The sequence below is a fragment of the Protopterus annectens genome, chromosome 14.part0 (genome assembly GCF_019279795.1).
Source record: "Protopterus annectens isolate FY-2018-M chromosome 14.part0, PAN1.0, whole genome shotgun sequence".
Taxonomy (NCBI): domain Eukaryota; kingdom Metazoa; phylum Chordata; order Ceratodontiformes; family Protopteridae; genus Protopterus; species Protopterus annectens.
Window position 1 is genome coordinate 1,082,444,169 of NC_056748.1, and position 25,429 is coordinate 1,082,469,597.

Genomic DNA, 25,429 nt, shown 5'->3' on the forward strand with positions numbered 1-25,429 from the left:
ATTTTGTAAGGTCCCATGGAGACTGTATTTTTTGTCTTTGAGAGGGCATTAAAGACCTGCTCCCTGGTTTACTGATGAGGGAGACAAGGGGGTAAAATTTTCACTGAACTTGTCTGCCAGCAGGTTGGCTATATCTACAACATTTGTGTTATGTGGTGTTCTTGACCACTAGTTCATAGCAGATTTGGGTGTTCCTTGTGAGACTGTGGATGTATGTGAAGAAGGCCTTGTGATTGTCCTTGGTGGATGTGGCCAATCTGGACTCGAAGCTAGCCTTAGAGGATTTCACCAGTGACCTTATTCGCCTGTTCAGACAAAGGAGAGATTGCTTCCAACTCGGCACCTGCTCCTTCTTGGTCCTGGACAGTAATTTTTTCCTTTTATTATAGAGTTTGTTTATTACTGCGGTTCACAAAACAGGTTTACTCTTCCTTGAGGAACATGATTTGGTCATGTCAGGTACTGCTGAGTCCATACAGCTATGCAGGTGCTCATATAGTTTTTTGGTGTAGGCTTGGACATTAGTGCTAGTTCCAGCTGAAGGGATGGTGGCTGTGAAACTGCTTATACCTGCTCCCTGGAGATTGATGTCAGGTTTGCAAAATTGTTTTTGTTTGACCCTGACAAGGAGGCGGTCAGGGGAGATGGTGACTTCAAAAGAGATCACTTTATGGTCGGATCTTACCAAGGAGGATGACACTGTAGGGGTGCTACAGTGCCTACTCGTTGGTCAGTACCAGGTCCAGGATATTTCCACCTCTCATGGGGGTGTCGACCAGCTGATCCAATGCAGTGGCACTGATGAGGAAGTTCATGTCTGGTCTAGAATAGGTCTTCCACTCTATGGTTGGGTAGTTAAAAGTCACCCAGGATAAGAGTAGAGGGTTGAATCTTAATGGATTCAAGTAAGTCCAGATAGGTGGAGTGAGCATCCTGAGTCATGGGTGGGGGTCTATAGCTAGCTATTATTTGAATAGGTGTTTTGTCAACAGTTAACTGCACTTGGAGTTCTTCTGTGCATTATACCATTTGACCAGCCTGGAGGTGTGTATGTCTTTGATAAATATTAAAACTCCACCTCCTTTGGCTTTGTAGCCCTACATTTGGGGTCTGAAAGTATGGTATGATGAGTAACCTGGTAAGGCTTGGTTGTTCTCCGCAGCTTTGAACCAGGTTTCAGCGACTGCACAAATTTCAGCATCCTCCACGGTGCGGAATGCTTGCAATGAGTGCAGTTTCATGCTAAGACTCCTAGTGTTTAGCAGCATGACTTTTAAATTTCATTTAGAATTTTTCATGTTAGTAATTTTGTGCTCATGGCTTTGCCTAAAAAAGGCACTATGGGGAAGGCATGACCCTTCGCCAGAAGCCTGAAGCCCAGGGAAGACAGATGAAGGCCATCTCTGGCAAAGCATCACAGTCTCTCAATCATGTCCTCCCAGGCTGTCAAGTACTGGATCCTCTTGGAATGACACCAAAAACTAAGCCAACTGTTTAGGATAATCATTTTCTGTTTGTATTGAGGCATCATTCTAGGTGACGTTAGGATGCGGCTTAAGGCTAAGGACATACCTGCCTGGGACACATTCAGCAAGCTCAATCATGTCTCTCTTCATATAGTCCAGAGAGGTACCTCTCAAGTCACTGACACCAACATGGACTATAACAGAGTCATAACAATACCTGCTGTTAAGAGACTTGAGTGCATGTGTAAAATGGTGGATTCTAGCACCTTTGTTGTACTGGTGTGGGTGGTGTTAGAGGTGTGGTGTTTGTCGTGTTTGCGCAGACAACCTTCTTAGTGTCAGATGTACTGGCTTGTGACTGAGACAGCAAGGATTCCAGGTTCTTAATGTAACTGCATCTTTCACATATTGTGTTCCTAGGTGGTAGTAGTGGAGGCTTGTCTGTGTACATGAGGCAGTTGCTACCCTGTCTCAGGATACCATATCAAACAGACTAGCAGGAGAAACCATAGGAAAGTGTCCATCTGTGATTGTCAGAATCTGTAGAAGAGAGATCAGGGATATCAGAGTGAGTACTACCTGAGGAGTGTACCTACAGGTGTGAGTAGGGCTGGATAAAATCAATACAGTAGCTGCAAGTGAGGGCCTCAATTACACAGGAGTGCTGGTAAGGAAAAAAATGCAGCTGAGATACCTTGCAAAAAGTTAAAACAGCTCAGTGGTGGTGCGCAACATGCAACAAGTACAAACCTGTGCAAATGCGGGGTTTAAACAACACAAAAATGAAAGTAAAATAAAAACACTGGAATTGACCAATCAAATCTTGTCTGTGAGCTCTTAGCTAAACACACTATGCCAGACCAGTTCCAACTAGTTAATTTACTCTCACTAAGTGCAGGCAGACCCTGGGCAACACAAGATGGCATAGCAGGAACACATGAATCACACACACAGATCTGGATATAGCAAACCTGTAACCAGACTATGCTAAAGATATTTAAACTCTGTTTAAGTCAATTTAGCAAAGGAGGACAGAAACACAGTAGCAAACAAGAGCAAACTGATTTAAACAAATTAACCAAGTAGCCAATAAAAAAGCTCAAAACTGAGCCCTGTTCCAGCAACCCTCAATCAGACGAGTTCTAACTGCACACTCCTGCCACTAGGGTGCAGGGGAACCCTCTCGAAAAGAAGATAGCCTGGATTAATGCTCAAGTCATACGGAGCTAGATTCAGCAAGTCTGAATCTACTCTATACTACAGCAAACAAGGTGCACCAATTTCAGAAAGAGGCAGTTCAAATAAGCAGGCACAATAAGCCGACAACTCGCAATTCCCACCTCAGAAGTCTTTTGGATTTCTAATACCTTGACAGGAATAGACCCCTTTCCTAAGTCAAAGTATGATTAAAGTTCATGAAACTAGTATTGTTTCAATCTTTGATGTGAGCCAGAAGTGCTATTCGCAGCACCCGTAATGTCACCAGTAATGACTCTGCAATTCGTATGGGGTTACATGTACTGGTAAAATATAATACGATTGTAGATCCCTTTTTAGACCTGTTGCCCCTACTACTACTGGAACTGTCTGGGTATCTTTCTTCCACATTGCTCTCATTTCTGCCTGCAAATCCTGATATTTTAAGACTTTGTGTCTGTCTCTACATAAGACAATGTACTCAATGGGTGCTACGATGTCAATGAGCAATGCTACTTGATCACTATATCCAGTTTTAATATCTGCCATAGTTTAGTGGTAAATCACTTTGTGTATGGATTGCAGGGTCCTGGGTTCGAGCCTTGGAGAGGCAGTTTATTTTTCTGGGGTTGGGAGGGTGGCCTAATGGTTAAGGTGTTTGCCTTACAAACACAAGGTGCAGGGTTTGAGTCTCACAAGGGATAATTGGCTAGGCTCAGAAATGGCTTGTAAGGGCAGTTAGCCTAGTAATAATCTATAAACCTATCTATCTGTCTTTTGAACTACTGGTAATGGGTGATCCCATGTGATGTAGACTTCATTTTCTATGATGCTTTGTGGCTCATGTTTCCAGTGTTTTTCAGCCACTTCAGTACCATAATGTTTGTACAATCCCCAGTGCAACAGTCTTGCCACATTATTATGCCTTTCAGTATACAGTCCTTCTGCCTTTAGTATGTCACAACAAGCAACAAGGTGTGCGACTGTTTCCAATTCTGCTGTACAAACCTGCATTTGTCTGTTTCTCCCACATGTTCAGTGAGCTTTTGTAAAGCAATGTGTATGTAGCCTACTATCTTGGGCTGCCAATATTAACCTTTCATCTCTTGGTTTGAATTCACCTCTCCTTAACCATTTCTGCATTTGATCCTGATCAACATGAGGTCCTTCCAGAAGTTTTCTACACTTGTAACTATATTTATGGATTTTCCTAATTTACTGCTTTCTCATCTGGCCCTTCACCTTACATTCTTTCTTTTGTTTTTGGCACATTCAATTGCTGCCTGATTTTTATCTACTTCTGGTTTGATTTCCATTCCTGCTCAATGCTGATATGTTTCTGATAGATTAAGAAAAGAAGTAATCTTAGATCTATTCTCCTCTTGTTTCAAAACTTTCACTATGTTTGGGTCTTGTGAGGTCAGCAGATGTGTGGAGTCCCACGACTGCAGATCTATACATGTAATCAATTTCAAGGAGGCCCGTCCCTGCTTTGGAACAGGGAATATATAATCTTGGTGTGCACTGATTTTTATAAATCAGTTGGTAAGCATGAAGCATCCTTCTTGTTTTCCTGTCTAATCTATCCAACACATTTTAGGGCCAGTCAATCATTCCAAAACTGTAAGTAAGAACAGGAAAAGCAAACTCGTTTCTAGCTTGAATTGTGTTCCTAGATGTGAACGCTGTTTTCAAGATTAATTTTAAGTCTTTTAAAATATTCCTCACCAAGTTTTATTTGCATTTGTTCATGTTTTATTGTTGATCCTTCATCATTTCTCATATATTTATACGCTCGCTCCTGCTCAAGTTCTTTTATTTTTTTACTCTCCTTAGTGAATTAAGCAGGTCGATATTAGAACACTCGACATTTTGAATGTTCGCTGTTCTAATATAGACCCAATTAAGCAACGCTGAAAGAGTGTAAATGGAAATATAAGCTTCCTTGCAAAAGGTAGTGTTATGTAGGAGACAGCAATTAAAGCCATCTAGTCTCCAATAAAGGTAAGGGAAAAGATTCTGCAAAAAGCTTGTGAATATTAACTCTGGCCCATGGCCAGCAGCATTGATTTGACACAGCAGAGATCTTATCAAGTCATCTTGAGCCAAATATCAGTATAAGTTTGAGAGCGGATTGTAAGCAAATGAAATAAAGAATGCTGCAGGAGATGCATACATGGGGTTTTTGCTTGTGTGGCATGGGATTCACCCATAAAAAATGCATAAAGACTGCTGAAAACTGGTATTTAATGTAAAAACTAACAGGGTGATTATGGTTTATACAGAGTATTATCTGAGGTGGATTCTAATTAAGACAGATAAAAGGGATTTAGGAATAATAAATCACCCCTAAGCTGATTCATAAGCAGTGTTAAAAGGTAGTTGTGAAGGCCAGTAGGTACTGAAGTACGCAGCATGGGGTATGGATTCCAGGGAAGCTGAAGGTCATCATTTCAAATGACAGATGCTAGATGCTCTCCATTCTTTCTTGTACACTTGGTAGGTATCAAAAGTTGTACCATACTGCCTCCACGTCTTTTTAAAACACTCTAGCACAGATCCAACCTAATTAGTGGTTTAAACAACACAAAGCTTTCATGTACTTCCTATGGGCCCATTTTCCTCAGTAAGCCCTTCTACATTCTGTTGTCTTTCACCACAGCCCTGGCACATTTTGCTGCATGATTCAGCATAGTTGTGATTATCACTCCTGTACTGTAGTTTTTGTTTCCTCTGCATGAAGGAACTCTACCCTTAACGCAGACAGTTATGATCACATGTATATGTGTATGAAGAAATGCATTTCAGGAAATTTACTCTGATATGAAGCTTGACTACAGAATTTCTTTAAAATTCATTTTGAAAGCATATAAAACAATCTGATGTTATGATCAGTTGTCTCCTCTTAATTTTTGAAACAGAAAGACATTTCAGTGGGTTAATTTAGCTTTAGGTGATAACAGTGACTTTCTATAATAACCTTTCTTTACTCCTCCCCAGACATTTATGTGAAGTCATACATATACATCACTGAAACACACCACCCACAATCCTTATGTGAGATCTCAGTCACGTGACAAAGTATGAAGTGCAACTCGGAAAGATCAGGTGAAAGTTACCACTTGGTACGCTGTACGAGTTCTGAGCATCACCAGTACCTGCTGGTATGAGAAGAATTGTTTTTTGTTTTAATTGTTCTGCTTTCCAGTCACTTCTGGGGTTGTGCATTCACTTGTTTAACTTGTTTTAGAGGTTTGTACACCAGTAGGTCATTAAAACAATGTTAAAGTCAACTTGTTGCCTCTAGAATCTCAGCAAGAAGTTACATATTTATTTTATTTATTTTATTTATATTTTTATAACTCTGAGTTAGTCTGAATTAAACCCAAGTTGCCAAGCACAGTCAGCTGGTTGTATACCAGATCTTCTCTAATGCTAGCCACTGTCAAAAATCACCATCCCAGACTTTGCAACAGCTTATTTTCTCTAAACATTTACATAACACTCTATATTAACTGTAGTTAAGGATAACACACCAACAAATTTGGAAATGATAAAAAAATATATAATTACCGTAACTTCTACTTTCTTCGCATCACTCAGACAAGCAAATGCAGTCTCATGACAACCTAAATCCAGTGAAAGCCAGGCAAGTTCTAACAGCAAAGGGATTCTGCAATAAAAAATGTGGATACTTAATAAACCAATAAATGACTGCTTATGAGCATCAAATTGATTTAACATGTTATTCTCTCATTTAATGTACTTTGTTCAAATTATTAAAAACGTTAACATAAGATATGCTTTTCAGACGTGAATAAGTAATTCCTATAAGCAAAACACTTTATGGGCCATTTCATTCAAAACCATATTAACTGTTGGCAGATTAAGACTGTGGTTGCTACAAAATTAGTTACATGACTTCCACATTCTGTAGTCAGAGGCTGTATGAGACAACTGAATTTTCACCCCATCCCCACACTCAGGTCTTCTTATTACATATACTCATTTCTCCTGACTACATTCTCTCTCAGGTTGTATGCCCCTAGGCATACTGTTCTGCATTTCTCTACACTGAGCCCCAGTACTCTACATTTCTGTGAAGGCTGTATCTACATGTGTAGACCTTGTCGCCATCTATCACGAGATCATTGTCCCCTACTGTACTAATACGACACAAAAACAGGTATGGCCATGTAGTGGTACAGGTACCTACATGTATGCCCACCCCGCACAATGCAGTGACATTTTATTTTATTTGCTCGCTGGACACAAGTGGTTACTTTACAGGAAAAACAGAGGAACTCGAGCTAGTCATCAGATGTCATGCAATACTTAAACAGCAGCTGAAGAAATTAAACCATGGACTTAAGGAAGCAGCATTACCAATGCATAGACTTAGTCCCCTGCTCCAACTGCCAGACATGTAATCATAATACACCCTGATGAATATCCTGAATTCATCATGAGTGGACAAGTGCCCATAAGTGTGCTACAGTGGTGTTACTACATATCACTACACACCATGTATTAAAGATAGAGACAGCACAGCACATCATATATGATGCTAGTCATGCATGGAGGGACCACGCAACAACAAAATCAGAAATGTTAATATACAATTTATTCACCCTGTATGGATAACATCTTTCCACCCTGTCCTTACAATAATGTTTATTGTACTCCTTTTTTTCTCTCATCACAGAACGATTATATTAATAGACTCTCTAATGTGATTAATCAAAACAGAAAACCTACCGCTTACTGAGTCCTGCTGCAGGTCAACATAGCAGGAGGATTACTGTAATGATGTGATAAGTTAAAAACATCTGTGTAACAGGAAACCTACTAAGTCCTGCTGCAGGTCATCATAGCAGAAGGATTACTGTAATAATGTGTGGAGTTAAGGGAACATCTGTGTAAAAGGAAACCTACCGCTTACTGAGTCCTGCTACAGGTCATCATAGCAGGAAGATTACTGTAATGATGTGCTGATTTAAGGGAACATCTGGGTAACAGGAAACCTATCGCTTACTAAGCCCTGCCTACAGGTCATCATAGCAGGAAGATTACTGTAATGATGTGTTGAGTTAAGGGAACATCTGTGTAAAAGGAAACCTATCTCTTAGTGAGTCCTGTTGCAGGTCATCATAGCAGGAGGATTACTTTAATAATGTGTTGAGTTAACATGTGTGTAACAGGAAACCTACCACTTACTGAGCCCTGGTACAGGTCATCTAGTAGGAGGATTACTGTAATGATGTGTTGAGTAAAGGGAACATCTGTGTAACAGGAAACCTACCGCTTATGGAGTCCTGCAATAGGTCATTATAGCAGGAAGATTACTGTAATGTGTTGAGTTAAGGGAACATAGGTTCATAGGTTCATACTAGGCTATCTGCCCTAGGGCATTTATAAGCCTAGCCAGAATGTGTTTGGCTTTCGCCACCCATTTTAAATTTATTTTGCTATGCCCTTTTTCAAGGTTAGTATACTGTGCCTCTGTCTAACAGCGACACAGAAGTGATACCCGGGGTAAACCTACGATCTCCCATCCACTCATCAAGATTCCTCTTGAAGAGAGTCAATGAGGGACTCTGCATAACCTGGACTGGGATTTTATTCCAGAGTGAAGGGAGCCTCTGGGTTATGAATCTGTCCCTCCAGCATGTCCTATTTATTTCAGTGCTGAGGTTCAAGTCTCTCGAGCTCGTAGCTCGATGGGGTTTGGATTTTCTGAGGTGCAGCATGTCCATTAATTCCGGGTTATACATGGCTTTATACGTCAGGCACAGATTGCCACTGAACAGGCGGTATGCCACTGAGTAGAGCTGGAGTTTCTTTAACCGGGCAGCATATGGCATCTGTTTGAGCCCTTTAATCCTCTTGGTGAGGTACTTTTGGGGTCTTTCCAGTTGCTGCAGGTGTCTGGTAAGGTACATCCCAAAAGGGGCATTGTACTCAATTATGGGCCTGATGAGGGATGAGTAAAGAGGCACGATGACCTCCCCTGATCTAGATGTGAATCCCTTCATGATTAGGTGGGCTATATAAAATGTTTTTCTAACCACTTTGGCCACGTGGTTGTCAAATGAGAGATTGCTATCAACTTGGGTCCCCAGGTCCCTAATTACTTCTTCTGTACTTAATGGATTACCACCTATGTGGTAATTTGTGGGCACTTTGTTTTTGCCAAAGGGGATAACTATACACTTTTTGGCATTTAGCTTGAGGCCATGGCTCTGGCACCAGTTGTCTGTTTCTATGAGGCCCTTTTGGAGGATGCTTGTGTCGGCTGGAGAGTCTATTATGGCGCCCAGTTTGCAGTCATCTGCGAACTTGGTCAGCCACAGTCCTTCCATGTTGGCCTGTACCACTGAGAAATATATACCGAACAAGAGAGGTCCCAGGACTGAGCCTTGTGGGACACCACTTGTAACTGGTTTGGAGTCTGACATGGCTCCAGCAATTCTAACCATGTGGGTTCTGTCCTTGAGCCAGTTTGCAATCCATCTAGTGACATATGGGTTTATATTTAAGCTGGTGAGCTTATCTATAAATGCACGAGTGGGGTATTGTATCGAAGGCTTTTGCGAGGTCCTTGTAGGCTGTGTGGACCACCTTCCCCTCATCAATGGCCTTGGTGACTTTTTCAAAGAAATCAACCAGGTTTAAGAGGCAGGATCTGCACTTAAAGCCAAACTGGGTAGGATCCAGTGTCTGTAGGTCCCCAATATCTTTATTTATGAGGTCCATGATGACCCTTTCCATAGCTTTGCAGACCAAGCTAGTCAGGCTTATGGGGCGATAGTTTCCAGGATCCGTTGAGGCACCACCTTTATGGAGAGGGACCACTGTTGCTGTATGCCACTCTTTGGGCACATATCCTGTAGTAAGGCTGAGATTGAACAGCAGTTTTATGTTTGGGTTTAGCTCTTCTTGGAGTTCATGTAGGACGCAGCCCGGGACACCGTCTGGTCCCATTGATGCTGTGTTTTTTGCTTTGGAGAGGGCGGCTCTTACCTGAGCATCTGAGATGTCAGGGAGGCAGCACTCTGCTGGGATAGATATTTGCCCTTTTGGTAGGGAGAAGTTTGGGCTGAACCTGTCAGCTAAGATGTTGGCAATATCTGTGGGTTCAGTGTATTTTTTGTCATTTTGGACTAATTCTGAGCATATCTGGGAATTACCACCCAGGTTCCTAACATAACTAAAGGAAGTCTTGTGATTATCCTTAGTGTCCTGTGCAATTTTTCTCTCGAAGCTGGCCTTAGACAATTTTATGAGTGCCCGTAGTTTTTTGCTAATACTGATCAGTGATGCCTTCCCTTTTTGGGATTTTGCTCTATCATTTAGTAGCTTCCTCCTTCTATTGTATAGTTTGTTTATGGCTGGGGTCCACCAAACAGGACGTCTGCCTTTGGAGGATTGGGTCTTGGTTTTATTTGGGATCGCATGATCCATGCATTCCTGAAGGTGTTCATAGAATGTGTTTATAAAGGATTCTGTGGTCTGGGCCGTATTTTCCACAGGCCCGGGGGCTTTGAAGGATTCCACCTCGGTTATGAGGAGTGTGAAATTTGCTTTAGAGAAGTTTTTCACTGTGGTTTTCTGGGCAGAGGGGTGGGGTCGTGATGTGAATATCCAGTGAGATTAGTTTATGGTCTGATCTTATCACTGAGGGATACACTTCTGGTCTGGAGCATAGCATCCCCATGTTGGTGATGATCAGGTCCAGTATGTTTTCCCCTCTTGTGGGAGAGATAACAAGTTGTTCCATAGCATTTGAGTTTATAAATTCTAGGAACCTTTGGGCTAGGGTGTTGGAGCTAGAGTAATGCTCCCAGTCTATGTTTGGGTAGTTGAAGTCGCCCAATATAATGGTGTTTGGAGAGACCTTCATATTTTCCAGTGTTCTCAGAAAGGCCGAGTGGGGTTCCTGGGTTTGGGAGGGTGGTCTGTAGCAGGCTATAAACTGGAAGGCAGTTTTACCCACTGTTAGTTGCACATGGATAGTCTCTGATGCTTCGTGCTTTGCCACCAACCTGGAGGTGTGGGTATCTTTGATGAATATCGATACTCCCCCTCCTTTTGTGGTTCGCTCCAAGTTTTGGGGCCGAAAAGCATGGTATGAGGTATAACCTGGTAGTGCTGGGGTGCTCTCGGGAGCCCTGAACCAGGTTTCTGTTACTGCACAGATATCGATGTTCTCCATGCTAAGGAGAGTTTCGAGTGCGTGCATCTTCAGGTTTAGACTTCTGGCGTTGAGTAGTATTACTCAGTTTCTGATCCCTTGTGACACCTATGGAGGTGGGTTTGTCTTTTGAGCCTTGCCTAAAAAAGGCACTGTGGGGGTAGCAAGAGCCTTTGCCAATATCCGAAAGCCCAGGGGTGACGGGTGCAAGCCGTCCCTAGCGAAGCATCATGGCTTGTCGAGCATATCATCCCAAGCTGAAAGGCATTGGATCCCCTTTGAATGACACCAGTACTTAAGCCAATTGTTGAAGTTCATCATCTTGTCTTCATATTGTGGCATCAATCTTGGTGAGGGTAAGATGCTACTCAAGGTCAGGGTCATACCGGCCTGGGCTACATGCTCAGAGAGCTCCTTTATGTCTCTTTTCATGTAGTCCAGGGAGGTACATCTCAGGTCATTCACATCAGCATGGACAATGACAGAGTCATATTTGTACTTGCCTTGGAGTGACCTGAGTGCTTGTGTTATGTGGCGGATCCTAGCGCCCGACAGGCTGCTCACCGTGACCCTCTCCTTGTTCAGCCTGGTGAGCGGGACGTCAGTGTGCCTGATGATAGAATTGCTTTAGCGAGCAAGTGCCAGGTAACTTAAGTGCAATGTGTTACAGGTAACTTAAATGCAAAAACGACAAACAGTAACTTTCTTTCAAGTGAAACAAGGAAATAAGTACAGTAAGCAATGCAGATATCACTAGTGATCCACAGAAGTGCTGAGAAGCTGCGTATTAGGTGGAATTAGCGTTCCAGGGAAACAACAAGCATATAAACAAAGCTAGATTCAGCAGGCCTGGATCTAGTCTATGCTACAGCAAACAAGGTGTACCAATTTCAGTAAGATACAGTTCAAATATTCAGGCACTATAAACCTTTAACCAGAAATTCCCAGCTCAGAAGGGCAGAGTCCAGCCTCTTCTCCCACAAGAGTGCAGACCACGAACCTTCTTAATGTAAAATAACTGGCCTGAAGCCCAAGTGCTTAAACCAGAACTAATACACTTTAAGAATAACAGACACTGGGCTCTCAGTCAGCAGTTCCCAACTTAGAAGGATGAAAGCTACCTGTCCTGCCACCACAGTGCATGCCACAAACCTTCCTAATGTAAAACAACTGGTCTGAAGCCCAAGTGCTTAATCCAAAAGAGTTAGAATGATAGCTACACTTTAATCAAGTTACTACCAAGCAGTAATAAATACAATTGAATACTTTAGAGAATGCCTGGATTAGTGCTCAAGTTACACAAACAAAGCTAGATCCAGCAGGCCCGAATCCAGTCTATGCCACAGCAAACAAGGCGCACCAACTTCAGTAAGAAGCAGTTCAGATATGCATGCACTATAAGCCTTTAACCAGAAATTCCCAGCTCAGAAGGGCAGAGTCCAGCCTCTCCTCCCACAAGAGTGCAGACCACGAACCGTCTTAATGTAAAATAACTGGCCTGAAAGCCCAAGTGCTTAAACCAGAATGAATACACTTTTAGAATAACCAACACTGAGCCCTCAATCAGCAGTTCACAACCTAGAAGGATGTAAGCTACCTGTTCTGCCACTACAGTGCAGACCACAAACCCTCTCAGTACAAAACAACTGGTCCGAAGCCCAAGTGTTTAAACCAAAAGGCTTAGAATGAGTTACACCAAGCAGTAATAAATACAATTGAGTATTTTTAAGATGATGCAAAAGTAAAATAAAGTAGGTAGAAACACAAGTACAGTAAAAGCAGATTAATTTTTTTTTTTCTGAACAAGTGCTGAGCTCAAAGAAACAGATTTGAGTGCTGAAACTAGAAAACTGGCTAGTTATAAGAAAAAAAAACTAAGCTAGAAGGCTTCCCTCCAACACAGAAGGGCTTGGGGGCTCAGAAGCCTACAAATAGTCTATACCACTTAACAGAAAAGGCAGGAAACAAGCTTAATTTTTTTTTCTGTTTCCCAGATGCTCTCTTTGTACACAGTAGGAGCGCCTGAAATCAGAATATGATCTCACTGCACTCAGTTGAGTGAGCAAATGAGATGGGCCCAGAAGGAGTATCCAAACACAAATTTACAAGAGGGGCAGGCAGTTTCAAGGCCACTAAGATTAACATCTGTTTAAACATCTGTTTAACAGGAAGCCTAGTGCTTACCGAGTCCTGCTGCAGGTCATCAAAGCAGGATGATTATTGTAATGATGTGTTGATTTAAGGGAACATCTGTGTAACAGGAAACCTACTGCTTACTGAGTCATGCTGCAGGACATCATAGCAGGGAGACTTAGTGTAACGATGTGGTGAGTTAAGGGAACATCTGTGTAACAGGAGACCTACCACTTACTGAGTCCTGCCTATAGGTCATCATAGCAGGAAGATTACTGTATTGATGTGTTGAGTTAACGGAACATCTGTGCAACAGGAAACCTACCGCTTAATGAGTCCTACCTATATGCCATCATAGCAGGAAGATTACTGTAATGATGTGTTGAGTTAAGGGAACATCTGTGTAACAGGAAACCTACCGCTTGCCAAGTCCTGCCTTTAGGTCATCATAGCAGGAAGATTACTGTAACGATGTGTTGAGCTAAGGGAACATCTGTAACAGGAAAACTAGCACTTACTGAGTCCAGCTGCATGACATCATAGCAGGACGATTATTGTAATGATGTGTTGAGTTAAAAGAACATCTGTGTAACAGGAAACCTACCTCTTACCGAGTCCTGGTGCAGGACATCATAGCAGGGGGATTACTGTAATGATGTGCTGACTTTAAGGGAACATCTGTGTAACAGGAAACCTTCCGCTTACGGAGTCCTGCAATAGGTCATTATAGCAGGAAGATTAATGTAATGATGTGTTGAGTTAAGGGAACATCTGCTTAACAGCTAATAGTTAAGGTGTTTGCCTTACAAACACAAGGTGCAGGGTTTGAGTCTCACAAGGGATAATTGGCTAGGCTTAAAATTACTTGCAAGAGCAGTTAGCCTAGTGCTAACCTATGAACAGGAAACCTAGTGCTTACTGAGACCTACTGCAGGTCAACAAAGCAGGATGATTATTGTAATGATGTGATGATTTAAGGGAACATCTCTGTAACTGGAAACCTACTGCTTACTGAGTCCTGCTGCAGGACATCATAGCAAGAAGATTACTGTAATGATGTGTTGAGTTGAGAACACTAACAGGAAACCTACCGCTTACTGAGTCCTGCCAATAGCTTATCATAGCAGCAAGATTACTGTAATGATGTGTTTAGCCAAGGGAACATCTGTGTAACAGGAAACCTACCGCTTACCGAGTCCTGCCTATAGGTCATCATAGCAGGAAGATTACTGTAATGATTTGATGAGTTAAGGGAACATCTGTGTAACAGGAAACCTACCGCTTATTGAGTCCTGCCTATAGGTCATCATATCAGGAAGATTACTGTAATGATGTGTTGAGTTAAGGGAACATCTGTGTAAAAGGAACCTACTGCATACTGAGTCCTGCTGCAGGTCATCATAGCAGGAAGTTTACTGTAATGATGTGTTCAGTTACGGGAACATTTGTGTAACAGGAAACCTACCACTTACTGAGTCTTGCTGCAGGTCATCATAGCAGGAGGATTACTGCAATGATGTGTTGAGATAAGGGAACATCTGTGCAACATGAAACCTACCGCTTACCGATTCCTACCTATAGGTCATCATAGCAGGAAGATTACTGTAATGATGTGTTGAGTTAAGGGCACATCTGTGTAACTGGAAACCTACAGCTTACTGTGTCCTGCTGCAAGTCATCATAGCAGGATGATTACCGAAATGATGTGCTGAGATGAGGGAACATCTGTGTAACAGGAAACCCACCGCTTACTAAGTCCTGCTATAGGTCATATTAGCAGGAAGATTACTGTAATGATGTATTAAGGGAGCATCTGTGTAACACGAAACCTACCTCTTACCGCGTCCTGGTGCAGGACATCATAGCAGAGGGATTACTGTAATGATGTGTTGATTTAGGGGAACATCTGTGTAACCGAAATCCTACCACTTACTGAGTCCTGCAGCAAGTCATCAAAGCAGGAGGATTACTGTAATGATGTGTTGAGTTAAGGGAACATCTATTTAACAGCTAATAGTTAAGGTGTTTGCCTTACAAACACAAGGTGCAGGGTTTGAGTCTCACAAGGGATAATTGGCTAGGCTTAAAATGACTTGCAAGAGCAGTTAGCCTAGTGCTAACCTATGAACAGGAAACCTAGCGCTTAATGAGTCCTGCTGCAGGTCATCAAAGCAGGACGATTATTGTAATGATGTGCTGATTTAAGGGAACATCTGTGCAACAGGAAACCTACCGCTTACTGAGTCCTGCCAATAGCTCATCATAGCAGGAAGAATACTGTAATGATGTGTTTAGCTAAGGGAACATCTGGGTAAAAGGAAACCTACCGCTTACTGAGTCCTGCCTATAGGTCATCATAGCAGGAAGATTACTGTAATGATGTGCTGAGTTAAAAGAGCATCTGTGTAACAGGAAACCTAACCCTTACTGAGTCCTGCTGCAGGTCATCATAGCTGGAGAATTACTGTAATGATGTGCTGATTTAAGGGAACATCTGTGTAACAGGAAACCTACTGCTTACCCAGTCCTGGGGCAGGTCATCACAGCAGGAAGACTCAGTGTAATGATGTGCTGAGTTAAGGGAACATCTGTGTAACAGGAAACCTACCGCTTACTGAGTCATGATAGGTAATAATAGCAGACGATTACTGTAATGATGTGCTGAGTTAAGGCAACATCTGTGTAACAGGAAACCTACCACTTACGGAGTCCTGCTGCAGGTCATCATAGCAGGAAGATTACTGTAATACGTGTTGAGTTAAGGGAACATCTGTGTAACAGGAAACCTACTGCTTACTAATTCCTGCCTATAGGTCATCATAGCAGGAAGATTACTGTAATGATGTGTTGAGTTAAGGGAACATCTGTGCAATATGAAACCTACCGCTTACTGATTCCTGCCTATAGGTCATACCAGCAGGAAGTTTACTGTAATGATGTGTTGAGTTAAGGGAACATCTTTTGAACAGCAAACCTACCGCTTACTGAGTCCTGCTGCAGGTCATCATAGCAGGAGGATCACTAATGATGTGTTGAGTTAAGTGAACATCTGCTTAACAGGAAACCTATGACGAAGTCCTGCTGCAGGTCATAATAGCAGGATGGTTATTGTAATGATGTGTTGAGTTAAGGGAACATCTGTGTAATAGGACACCTACAGCTTACTGAGTCCTGCAGCAGGTCATCACAGCAGGAAGACTACTGTAATGATATGTTGAGTTAAGGGAACATCTGTGTAAAAGGAAACCTAACGCTCACAGATTCCTGCTATAGGTCATCATAGCAGGAAGACTTAGTGTAATGATGTGTTGATTTAAGGGAATATCTGTGTAACAGGAAAGCTACCGCTTACTGAGTCCTGCCTTTTGGTCATCATAGCAGGAAGATTACTGTAATGATGTGTTGAGTTAAGGGAACATCTGTTTAACAGGAAACCTAGCGCTTATGGAGTCCTGCTGCACATAGCAAGACTATTATGGTAATGATGTGTTGAGTTAAAGGAACATCTGTGTAACAGGAAACCTAGCGCTTACTGAGTTCTGTTGCAGGTCATCATAGCAGGAGGATTACTGTAATGATGTGCTGATTTAAGGGCGCATCTGTGTAACTGGAAACCTACCGCTTACCGAGTCCTGCTGCAGATCATCATAGCAGGAGGAATACTGTAATGATGTGTTGATTTAAGGGAACAGAGTCCTGCCTTTGGGTCATCATAGCAGGAAGATTACTGTAATGTGTTGAGTTAAGGCAACATCTGTTTAACAGGAAACCTAGCGCTTACGGAGTCCTGCTGCAGGTCATCATAGCAAGACGATGATTGTAATGATGTGATGAGTTAAAAGAACATCTGTGTAACAGGAAACCTACCGCTTACTGAGTCCTGCTACAGGTCATCATAACAGGAAGATTACTGTAATGATGTGCTGATTTAAGGGAACATCTGTGTAACAGGAAACCTACTGCTTACCGAGTCCTGCGGCAGGTCATCATAGCAGGAAGACTCAGTGTAATGATGTGTTGAGTTAAGGGAACATCTGTGTAACTGGAAACCTACCTCTTACTGAGTCCTGCTACAGGTCATCATAACAGGAAGATTACTGTAATGATGTGTTGAGTTAAGGGCACATCTGTGTAACTGGAAACCTACCGCTTACTGAGTCCTGCTACAGGTCATCATAACAGGAAGGTTACTGTAATGATTTGTTGAGTTAAGGGAATATCTGCTTACTGAGTCCTGCTACAGGTCATCGTAGCAGGAGGATTACTATAACGATGTGTTGAGTTAAGGGATCATCTGTGTTGACTAGGTCATACGCACAGTGCTGTGTTACACTTTAAGAAAAACTCACCTTCTCCATCTTCTCCAAGTCACTGCAATTGTGGAGTTGGTATATATAGATAAAAGGGTATAGTGGCTTGCCCTACATTAGAAGGTGCAGGGCGCTTACCTTCCTGCAAAAATAGAAAAAAAAATGTATGTGTTTTGTGACCTTTTGTGTGTTACTTGTTTAAGTTAGAAATGATTTCAATTTCAGAGGTTCTGGGAGTGATTTCCTACTTGTCAGCATTGTGGGTGGAGATGTTTCATACTGAATCACAGGATAATACTAGGCTATCGACTCTAAAGAGCCTTTTTAAGCCCAACTATGCATCTTAGAAGTAATGGTCAGATTTTGGTCCCTTAGGGTTGTATGGGGCTTAATACAGCTTGGGCAGCATGTAAGAGCTAATGGTCAGATTTTGGTCCCTTAGGGTTGCATGGGGCTTAATACAGCTTGGGCAGCATGTAAGAGCTAATGGTCAGATTTTGGTCCCTTAGGGTTGTATGGGGCAGCATGTAAGAGCTAATGGTCAGATTTTGGTCCCTTAGGGTTGTATGGGGCTCAATACAGCTTGGGCAGCATGTAAGAGCTAATGGTCAGATTTTGGTCCCTTAGGGTTGTATGGGGCTCAATACAGCTTGGGCAGCACGTAAGAGCTAATGGTCAGATTTTGGTCCCTTAGGGTTGTATGGGGCAGCATGTAAGAGCTAATGGTCAGATTTTGGTCCCTTAGGGTTGTATGGGCAGCATGTAAGAGCGTCTTCTCTGTAAAACATACATTTGTGCCAGACCAGCCAGACCAGAGGTAAATTTACGTACCACTCCCCTTCCACTGATCCAAGTTCTGCTTGAATAAGTGCAATACACAACTCAGGTTCACATGGATGGAAAGCCTGTTCCAGAAAAGGGATAGACTGAGATGCATACCTGTCCCTGTACCAGAAAAGGGTGACTATGAGATACATACCTGTCATCTTATTTATGTTGCAGAAAAGGTTTAGGTTCTTGCATCAGGTATTTCTGTCATGGGTTTTGCATATGTGCAATAGGTCCATTAAGGCTGGATAAGAGGATGTTTTCTAAGGCAGGTATACTTTAACCTCTTAGCAACGTGTAGGAGACAGAAGACACATATATCCCTTTGAGGAGGTCCGCAAAGGACTTGTTTGGTGCACCATGAATTCTTTATGTGAAGAACCTCTGAGGGCACTCCAGTTATTGCATATACCTGGTCAGTTACATACTGAAAGGGGCTCCTTACTCACTGATTATATAATATAGACCCCTCATTAGAACAATCAAAGTTTTATAACTTTGAATACCATATGATCGACACCATATGGTCAAAATTATAAAACTTCGAATACATAAAAAAAATTAAAACAAGGAAACAAAAAAACTTAGGGTTGTCCCCCTGCTTTAAAGTATCAGGTATTTTTATTTATTTATTTTTTTTTATACATATTCGAAGTTTTATAACTTCGACCATATGGTGTTGATCATATGGTATTTGAAGTTATAAAACTTCTATTATATAATATGGACCCCTAATGAGGGCTCAGTACAATGGAACAATGACATCTTTGGACCTAGATGCCTTGCCCTTGATTATAAGTTGTGTAACATTGAATGATTTCCTTACACAATGACATCTTTGGACCTAGATGCCTTGCCCTTGATTATAAGTTCTGTAACATTGAATGATTTCCTTACAACAGAAACATGATGGTTATCAAATCCCCTAACCACTGCGTCTACTCTTAGGGTTTTATTACCAATGTATCAATTTGCAGGGATGGCTGTCTTACCAAAGAACACTATTATACCCATCTTGGCACCGAGTTATAGACCGAGATTCTGACACCAGTTATTAGTCTGTGTCAGAGGCCTTGTTTATGTCATGGGGGGAGACTCAAAGACTGCACCTAGTTTGCAATTGTCTGCAAAGATGGTCAGCTAGAGTAGTAGATGCCCAACAGGAGAGGCCTCTGCATTGAGACCAGAGATGCTCTTCTAGCAACCTGCCTTTTTGTGAAGGTAGACTCCACTATCCTAACTTCCTGGGGCCTATCTGTGAGCCAGCTGGCTATTCACAGGATGGCGTAGGGGATTACACTAAATTTAGTGAGCTCATCTACAATGCCTGAGTGGGGTATTGTGTCAAATACCTTGGCCAGGTTATGTTTCGCAGTATGCACCATTGTTCCCTTATCTATTGCTTTGGAGACCATCTCAATGAAGTCCACCAGGTTGATTATATATGACTTGCCATTGATGAAACCAAACTGAGTTCTATCCAATGTGTGAAGGTTTCTTATGTCATCATTTATCATATCCATAATTATTCTTTCCATAGCCTTATATATTAGACTAGTCAGGCTTGTGGGCTATGGATAACCCGCCTTTGTGCAGAAGGACAAACATCACAGTTTTCTATTCATTCATAATGTAGCCTGACTGGAGACTATAATTAAATAATGATTCTAGAAGCCCAAAAGTTAATATTTCATACTATTAAGTAAACATCCTGGAATATTATTAGGCCTCAACAATGCTTGTGACAACCTTATGGTCACCATTGAAAAAAATTCCTTACATACAGGTAGACTAATCAGGGGGCATATTTTCTAGATCCAAATAAGTCATCACCCCCTTCCCTCTATTTCTTCCTTCACAGACCAATGAAAGACTGTAATTCCCCATTTGGTATGTAGTTGGCTAAGCATATAGCCCAGCTTGAGAGAGCACAGCATTTCTTCAGCTATAAATCAAGGGCATTCATCTCTGAGTTACCATGACTACCTTAAAGTGCTATCATTCTTTTTCGTGTTCTATCTGCTAATGACAGGAGATTTCTGTCTTGCCTACATAACCTAGAAAGATTCAGATGTTTGTAACCTCCTACACAACCAAAAAATAATATCCTCTTAAATGCCCGCACAAGAGACCTAAACTTCTACCAAAACATAAACAGGAATTGTTGGTGGGACAAATGTCTTCACAGAGAATCTCTCTTATGGGATAAACTCCACTTAGAGGTTAAGCAGAGTAGATCCATGTCCCTCTAAGTGCAACTTGGATGACTGGATGGGCAATACTAAGCACACCCGCTCTATGGCCCTGTTACAATACTAAGCACACCTGCTCTGTGGCCCTGTTACAATACTAAGCACACCTGCTCTGTGGCCCTGTTACAATACTAAGCACACCTGCTCTGTGGCACTGTTACAATACTAAGCACGCCCACTCTGTGACCCTGTTAAAATACTAAGCACATCCACTCTGTGGCCCTGTTAAAATACTAAGCACATCCACTCTGTGGCCCTGTTACAATACTAAGCACACCCGCTCTATGGCCCTGTTACAATACTAAGCACACCCGCTCTATGGCCCTGTTACAATACTAAGCACACCCACTCTGTGGCCCTGTTACAATACTAAGCACACCTGCTCTATGGCCCTGTTACAATACTAAGCACACCCACTCTGTGGCCCTGTTACAATACTAAGCACACCCACTCTGTGGCCCTATTACAATACTAAGCACACCCACTCTGTGGCCCTGTTAGCCATTATAGAAAGGGGATGCAGAAAGATCATTGCCTTTTATAACATCATGTCTTGGTAAATGGGTCGGATCATTGGTTAAGCTACAAATGGTCCTCTGGATCAACAGCTTAGTATGAAACATTGTGTTGTTGGAAACCATAACTGACAGGTACTTACAGCAGAATGGGAAAGTCTGTTGGCATTGAAAATGGACTGCCTGAAACCAAAAATGCACATTCTAGGATTCATCAAACTTCGGACACTGACCTTGTATGTAAAACATCTGTCACTTGCCAGAGGCCATTGTTGATGATGGTACATTTGTGGATTAAGGAACCACGTTGTGGAAGTGTCAATGCCCAATAAATGATACATACACACAATGGAACATGCAGCACATGCGACAGTGAGGTACACGCAGATACTTGGAAGGTATCAAGACATTATACTTAACCAAATGTGCAGACAAACATCTTCTGCTCAATGTCTATGTTATGAACTGTACAGGATCAATGTCTCCTTTGCTGACATATTTCAAATACTGCCAGATACATATATTAGGAATACGGTGTGACTGTACACACCTCATTACTGCACCTTATGAGGTGGCTACTGTTTGCTGGTCCTGGTCATCCTACTATAATCTCCACGTATACTTTACCTCAGCCAAGACTAAGTGGGAGGTTACCATCTGCATGTGGAAGCAACGCAGGTACTGTACAAGGGGTCACGTCTGGTCCCCCCCCTTCTGGCAGTACAAAGACACACAGAGCACAACTATACAGCCCACAGATCACAAATTGTGTTAGGGATACAGTAGAAATCAACAGCAATCTGTTAACTGCTATGTAAACCCCTGCACGTTTCAGTTTCTAAATTTATACGTTTCTAACTTATAACAAGCACAAAGGAAAAATGCCATTCAAATGTGCACTCCTGTTCCACCAAATGTGATGTAAATAAGTTTATTAGTTATTATATAACATTTCTACAGAGTGCACTAGCATATATTATCCTTCATTCTTCATATGAGATTTTAAACTAGCATTACCTCCTGAAAATAGGCTATTCCTAGTTGAGTAATACAGCAAAATTAAAATAAAATACATTTTTTTCCTACTATAAAACATGAACTTAACAGAGTTAATACTTTTTTATACGGCTACTACAATTTCTTTAAACTTTATCAGCTTTCATTTGGCTATTGAAATTTATTCAAAGTTTAAGACATTCCTCACAGTTAGCAATACAACATTGTATCTGTAGTCAGTCTGTTAAACCAAAAATGATGTCACTGTTATACTTGCCAAATGGAGAGTCATGTAAAAATCGTGGAAGGCTTATGTTTTCCTGTCTGCATTGGAAACAAGGTCGTTACATGTACTTACCAATGAAGTTCCCTCACAGTTGTTAGTTCACATGGAAATGAATCATTTAACTGATACCATAATTGTATATGCAGTAGGAAACAAGGCCGTTACATGTACTTACCAATGAAGTGCCCTCACAGTTGTTAGTTCACATGGAAATGAATCATTTAACTGACACCATAATTGTATATGCAGTAAGAAAGCAGATGCATATCACAAGTTGGCTGCCACTTCCCCTGGCTTACTAATTAACAGTTTACAAGTTCTAGTGGGGCAATTACCTCTGTCTTAATTATGGGAACAAGGTTACCTGTTAAAAGGTTTGATACCCTGTATATTCTTTGTCTGAAATACACTAAGGTTCTACCACTTACAACAAAAACAAAACTTATTATATGTAGTAATAATAAAACAAACGTAAATTCAACACACAGCTTGTTATCCAAGCATAATAATTCCATCTAGAAAAAGTGTTACTGGGTAATACTGGATGATACAGAGGTAAATGAGGACCTCTGCTTGCAGTGTTAATCACAAAACACCAGTGGCTTATCTGGTAATCACCAGTGACACCAGTCCTGTTGGGTACAATTACCTGCTTACTGACATGTGCTATTCATTTACAGATGCATTACAGATACCATATTATCACTATATGTGAGTGTACTCCCAGAGTATACAACTGCAAGCTTTTATGTCCCACCTAAATAAAATGGGCCTATGACATTACTTCTTACCTTTTGCCTTTTTTGCCAACTTTCCTCTTGATGTTGCCAACAAAATGTTGAATTTGAATGGCCAATTTTCTTTTTATGTTTCAGTTTTTTTTTTAATTTTAAAACTGAGCTATCAATCTTATTGTGTTCTTCCATCAAGCAGTTGTATAACTGTCAGTCAGCAAGGCTAACTGCTGCCCACCTCCATGTAACAAGGCATTAAGTACATTAGCCACATCCTGTCATGCTGGAGGTAGTGGCACCCCCATACTGAAGACAAACACTTTTGCAGGTATAGCAGTTGCAAACAGCCAAAAAAATCAAAATGCAAGAAAGAAGGCCAGCACCAAAGTGTTGTAGCATAAGACATTTTTAATCACACAGCATCATACCGGTTTCGACAAACTTGCCTTCTTCAGTGAATAAACATGCTGTGATACAAATATGAATACATATAATAATTGATACACAGCTTCCTGTTAAGTCATTTCCTCCAATATAATTAAGAATAACATAGTAATTATAAATGATCATTTAATCCTGGTGAGAATAGACCTCCTAATTTAATTATCCAGTATTTTTCTTTAGTGTTCAAAATGGAATGCCAACCTAATTTATTAGTTTTGTCCCCCTGGATCTTGTCTATAACAGTGAAACAGAACTGGGCAGTATTGTGTATAATATTGTGTCTATATAGGGCACTGGTTAAACGTTTATTACGGATGTCACTATAATGTTCAGACATCCGAATATATAGAGGTCAGGATGTTTGTCCAACGTAGAATGCTGAGCAGGTGCAAGTGGCTAAATATACAACCCAGTCAGATCCACAATTACCAAAACATTGTATGTCATAAACTTGTCCCGAATTCTTACTTGTAAATTGTTTAGATTTATGTATATATATATATATATATATATATATATATATATATATATATATATATATATATACATACAAAAAGTGCAGTGGCCACAAGGAAAATAGCCCATAGGTTTATCCCCAGTAATGATCAGTTGATGGCTCATTAACTGTCCACCACCCCACGTTTTATAGTGTGCAAAATACGATCCCAATGTTTTACCTCTAGGATACGAAAATTGACATTGATTCCCCAGTGCCTGATTAAGCTCCTCATTGGCCATTAAAATATTCCAATGTTTAGACACAACTTCCCTGATGAGAATGACATTATGTCCATAAGTCGTGATAAATCTAATCGGCTCAGATTCACCCACATGAGTTCTATCCTTATATGTTAATAACTGAATCCTACCCTGATCAGATGCCCACCGGTTAGCAGATTGGATATCCTGTTGTCTATAGCCCCTCACCTGGAACCTATATATCATATCTTGCTGAGAAGCTGCAAAATCTTCCTGATTAGAGCATATTCTTTTGATACGCAGAAACTGAGAATTTGGTATGTTATGAATGGTATGGTGTGGGTGCAGACTAGTGGCATGTAACAGGCTGTTATATTGAGTAGATTTCCTGCAAACCCTGGTGGCAAGAGGACCATCCAGTTGTTTGATGACAGTCACATCCAAAAAGTTTATACAATGCATGTCACAATTCAATGTAAATTCAATGCCCCATTTGTTTTCATTTCAATACTGAACAAATTCCAATAGATATTGTTGGTCTGCACGCCACACCAACCAACAGTACTCTAGGTACCTTCTCCAAATATCCATCGCATTGCTGTATATATTATGTGTGATATAAATAAGATGCTCCTCAAGGTACCCCATAAATATATCAGCATAGATCGGGGCAAAAGATGCCCCCATCGCTGTGTCCTTAGTTTGCCAATAACATTCCCCCATTGAAGTAGAAAACATTCTTAGACAATACATGTTCAGCCATACAAAGTAATAAAGTATTAAAACCAGCTGAATAGAAGTTAGCCCTCGCCAACTAATACTGGAGCGCCAATAACCCTGCCCAGTGAGGAATGTTAGAGTGCCTTGATGTCCAATGTGCAAAGTAGCCATGTTAGTTCAAGTTGAGTTTCTGATATGATCCTAAGGAATTCAGTAGTGTCCTGGATGTCTGCTCTCACATGCTTTAATAGGGGTTTAAGATAGTATGTCAACAAATCACAGAGTGGTTCTGTCCAAGATCCAGTGCCAGATACAATAGGTCTTCCTGGAGGTTTATCCAGGCACTTATGTATTCTTGGCAATAGGTATAAAATTTGTTTCTGTGGATCATTCACCATTAGTTGACGCAACACAGATTCCTTAATGATGCCTTCATCAACTGCTAATTTCAAAAATGAATCTATCTCCTTTTTAAAGTTGGATGTGGGATCAATGGGCATATGCATATAGTGCTGAGGGTTAGACAATTGCCCATTTCCCTCAGCCAGATAATAATCTGTATTCATAATAACAACTGCCCCGTGCTTATCTGCAGAAATGATTACAATGATAGCATTATGTTTAAGTTCAGTAAGAGCTTATTGTTCCCCAATTG

The 25,429-nt window shown here is 41.2% G+C and overlaps 1 protein-coding gene across 1 annotated transcript in view; it reads right to left on the reverse strand.

The window, feature by feature from the left end:
* CFAP46 (cilia and flagella associated protein 46) overlaps positions 1 to 25,429 on the reverse strand; it is a 3,596,153-nt gene that overhangs the window by 3,069,084 nt on the left and 501,640 nt on the right. Inside the window, exon 10 of the mRNA XM_044056880.1 lies at positions 6,237 to 6,336. Within this exon, the coding sequence (XP_043912815.1) occupies positions 6,237 to 6,336 (100 nt within the window). The remainder of the gene's footprint in view (positions 1 to 6,236; positions 6,337 to 25,429) is intronic.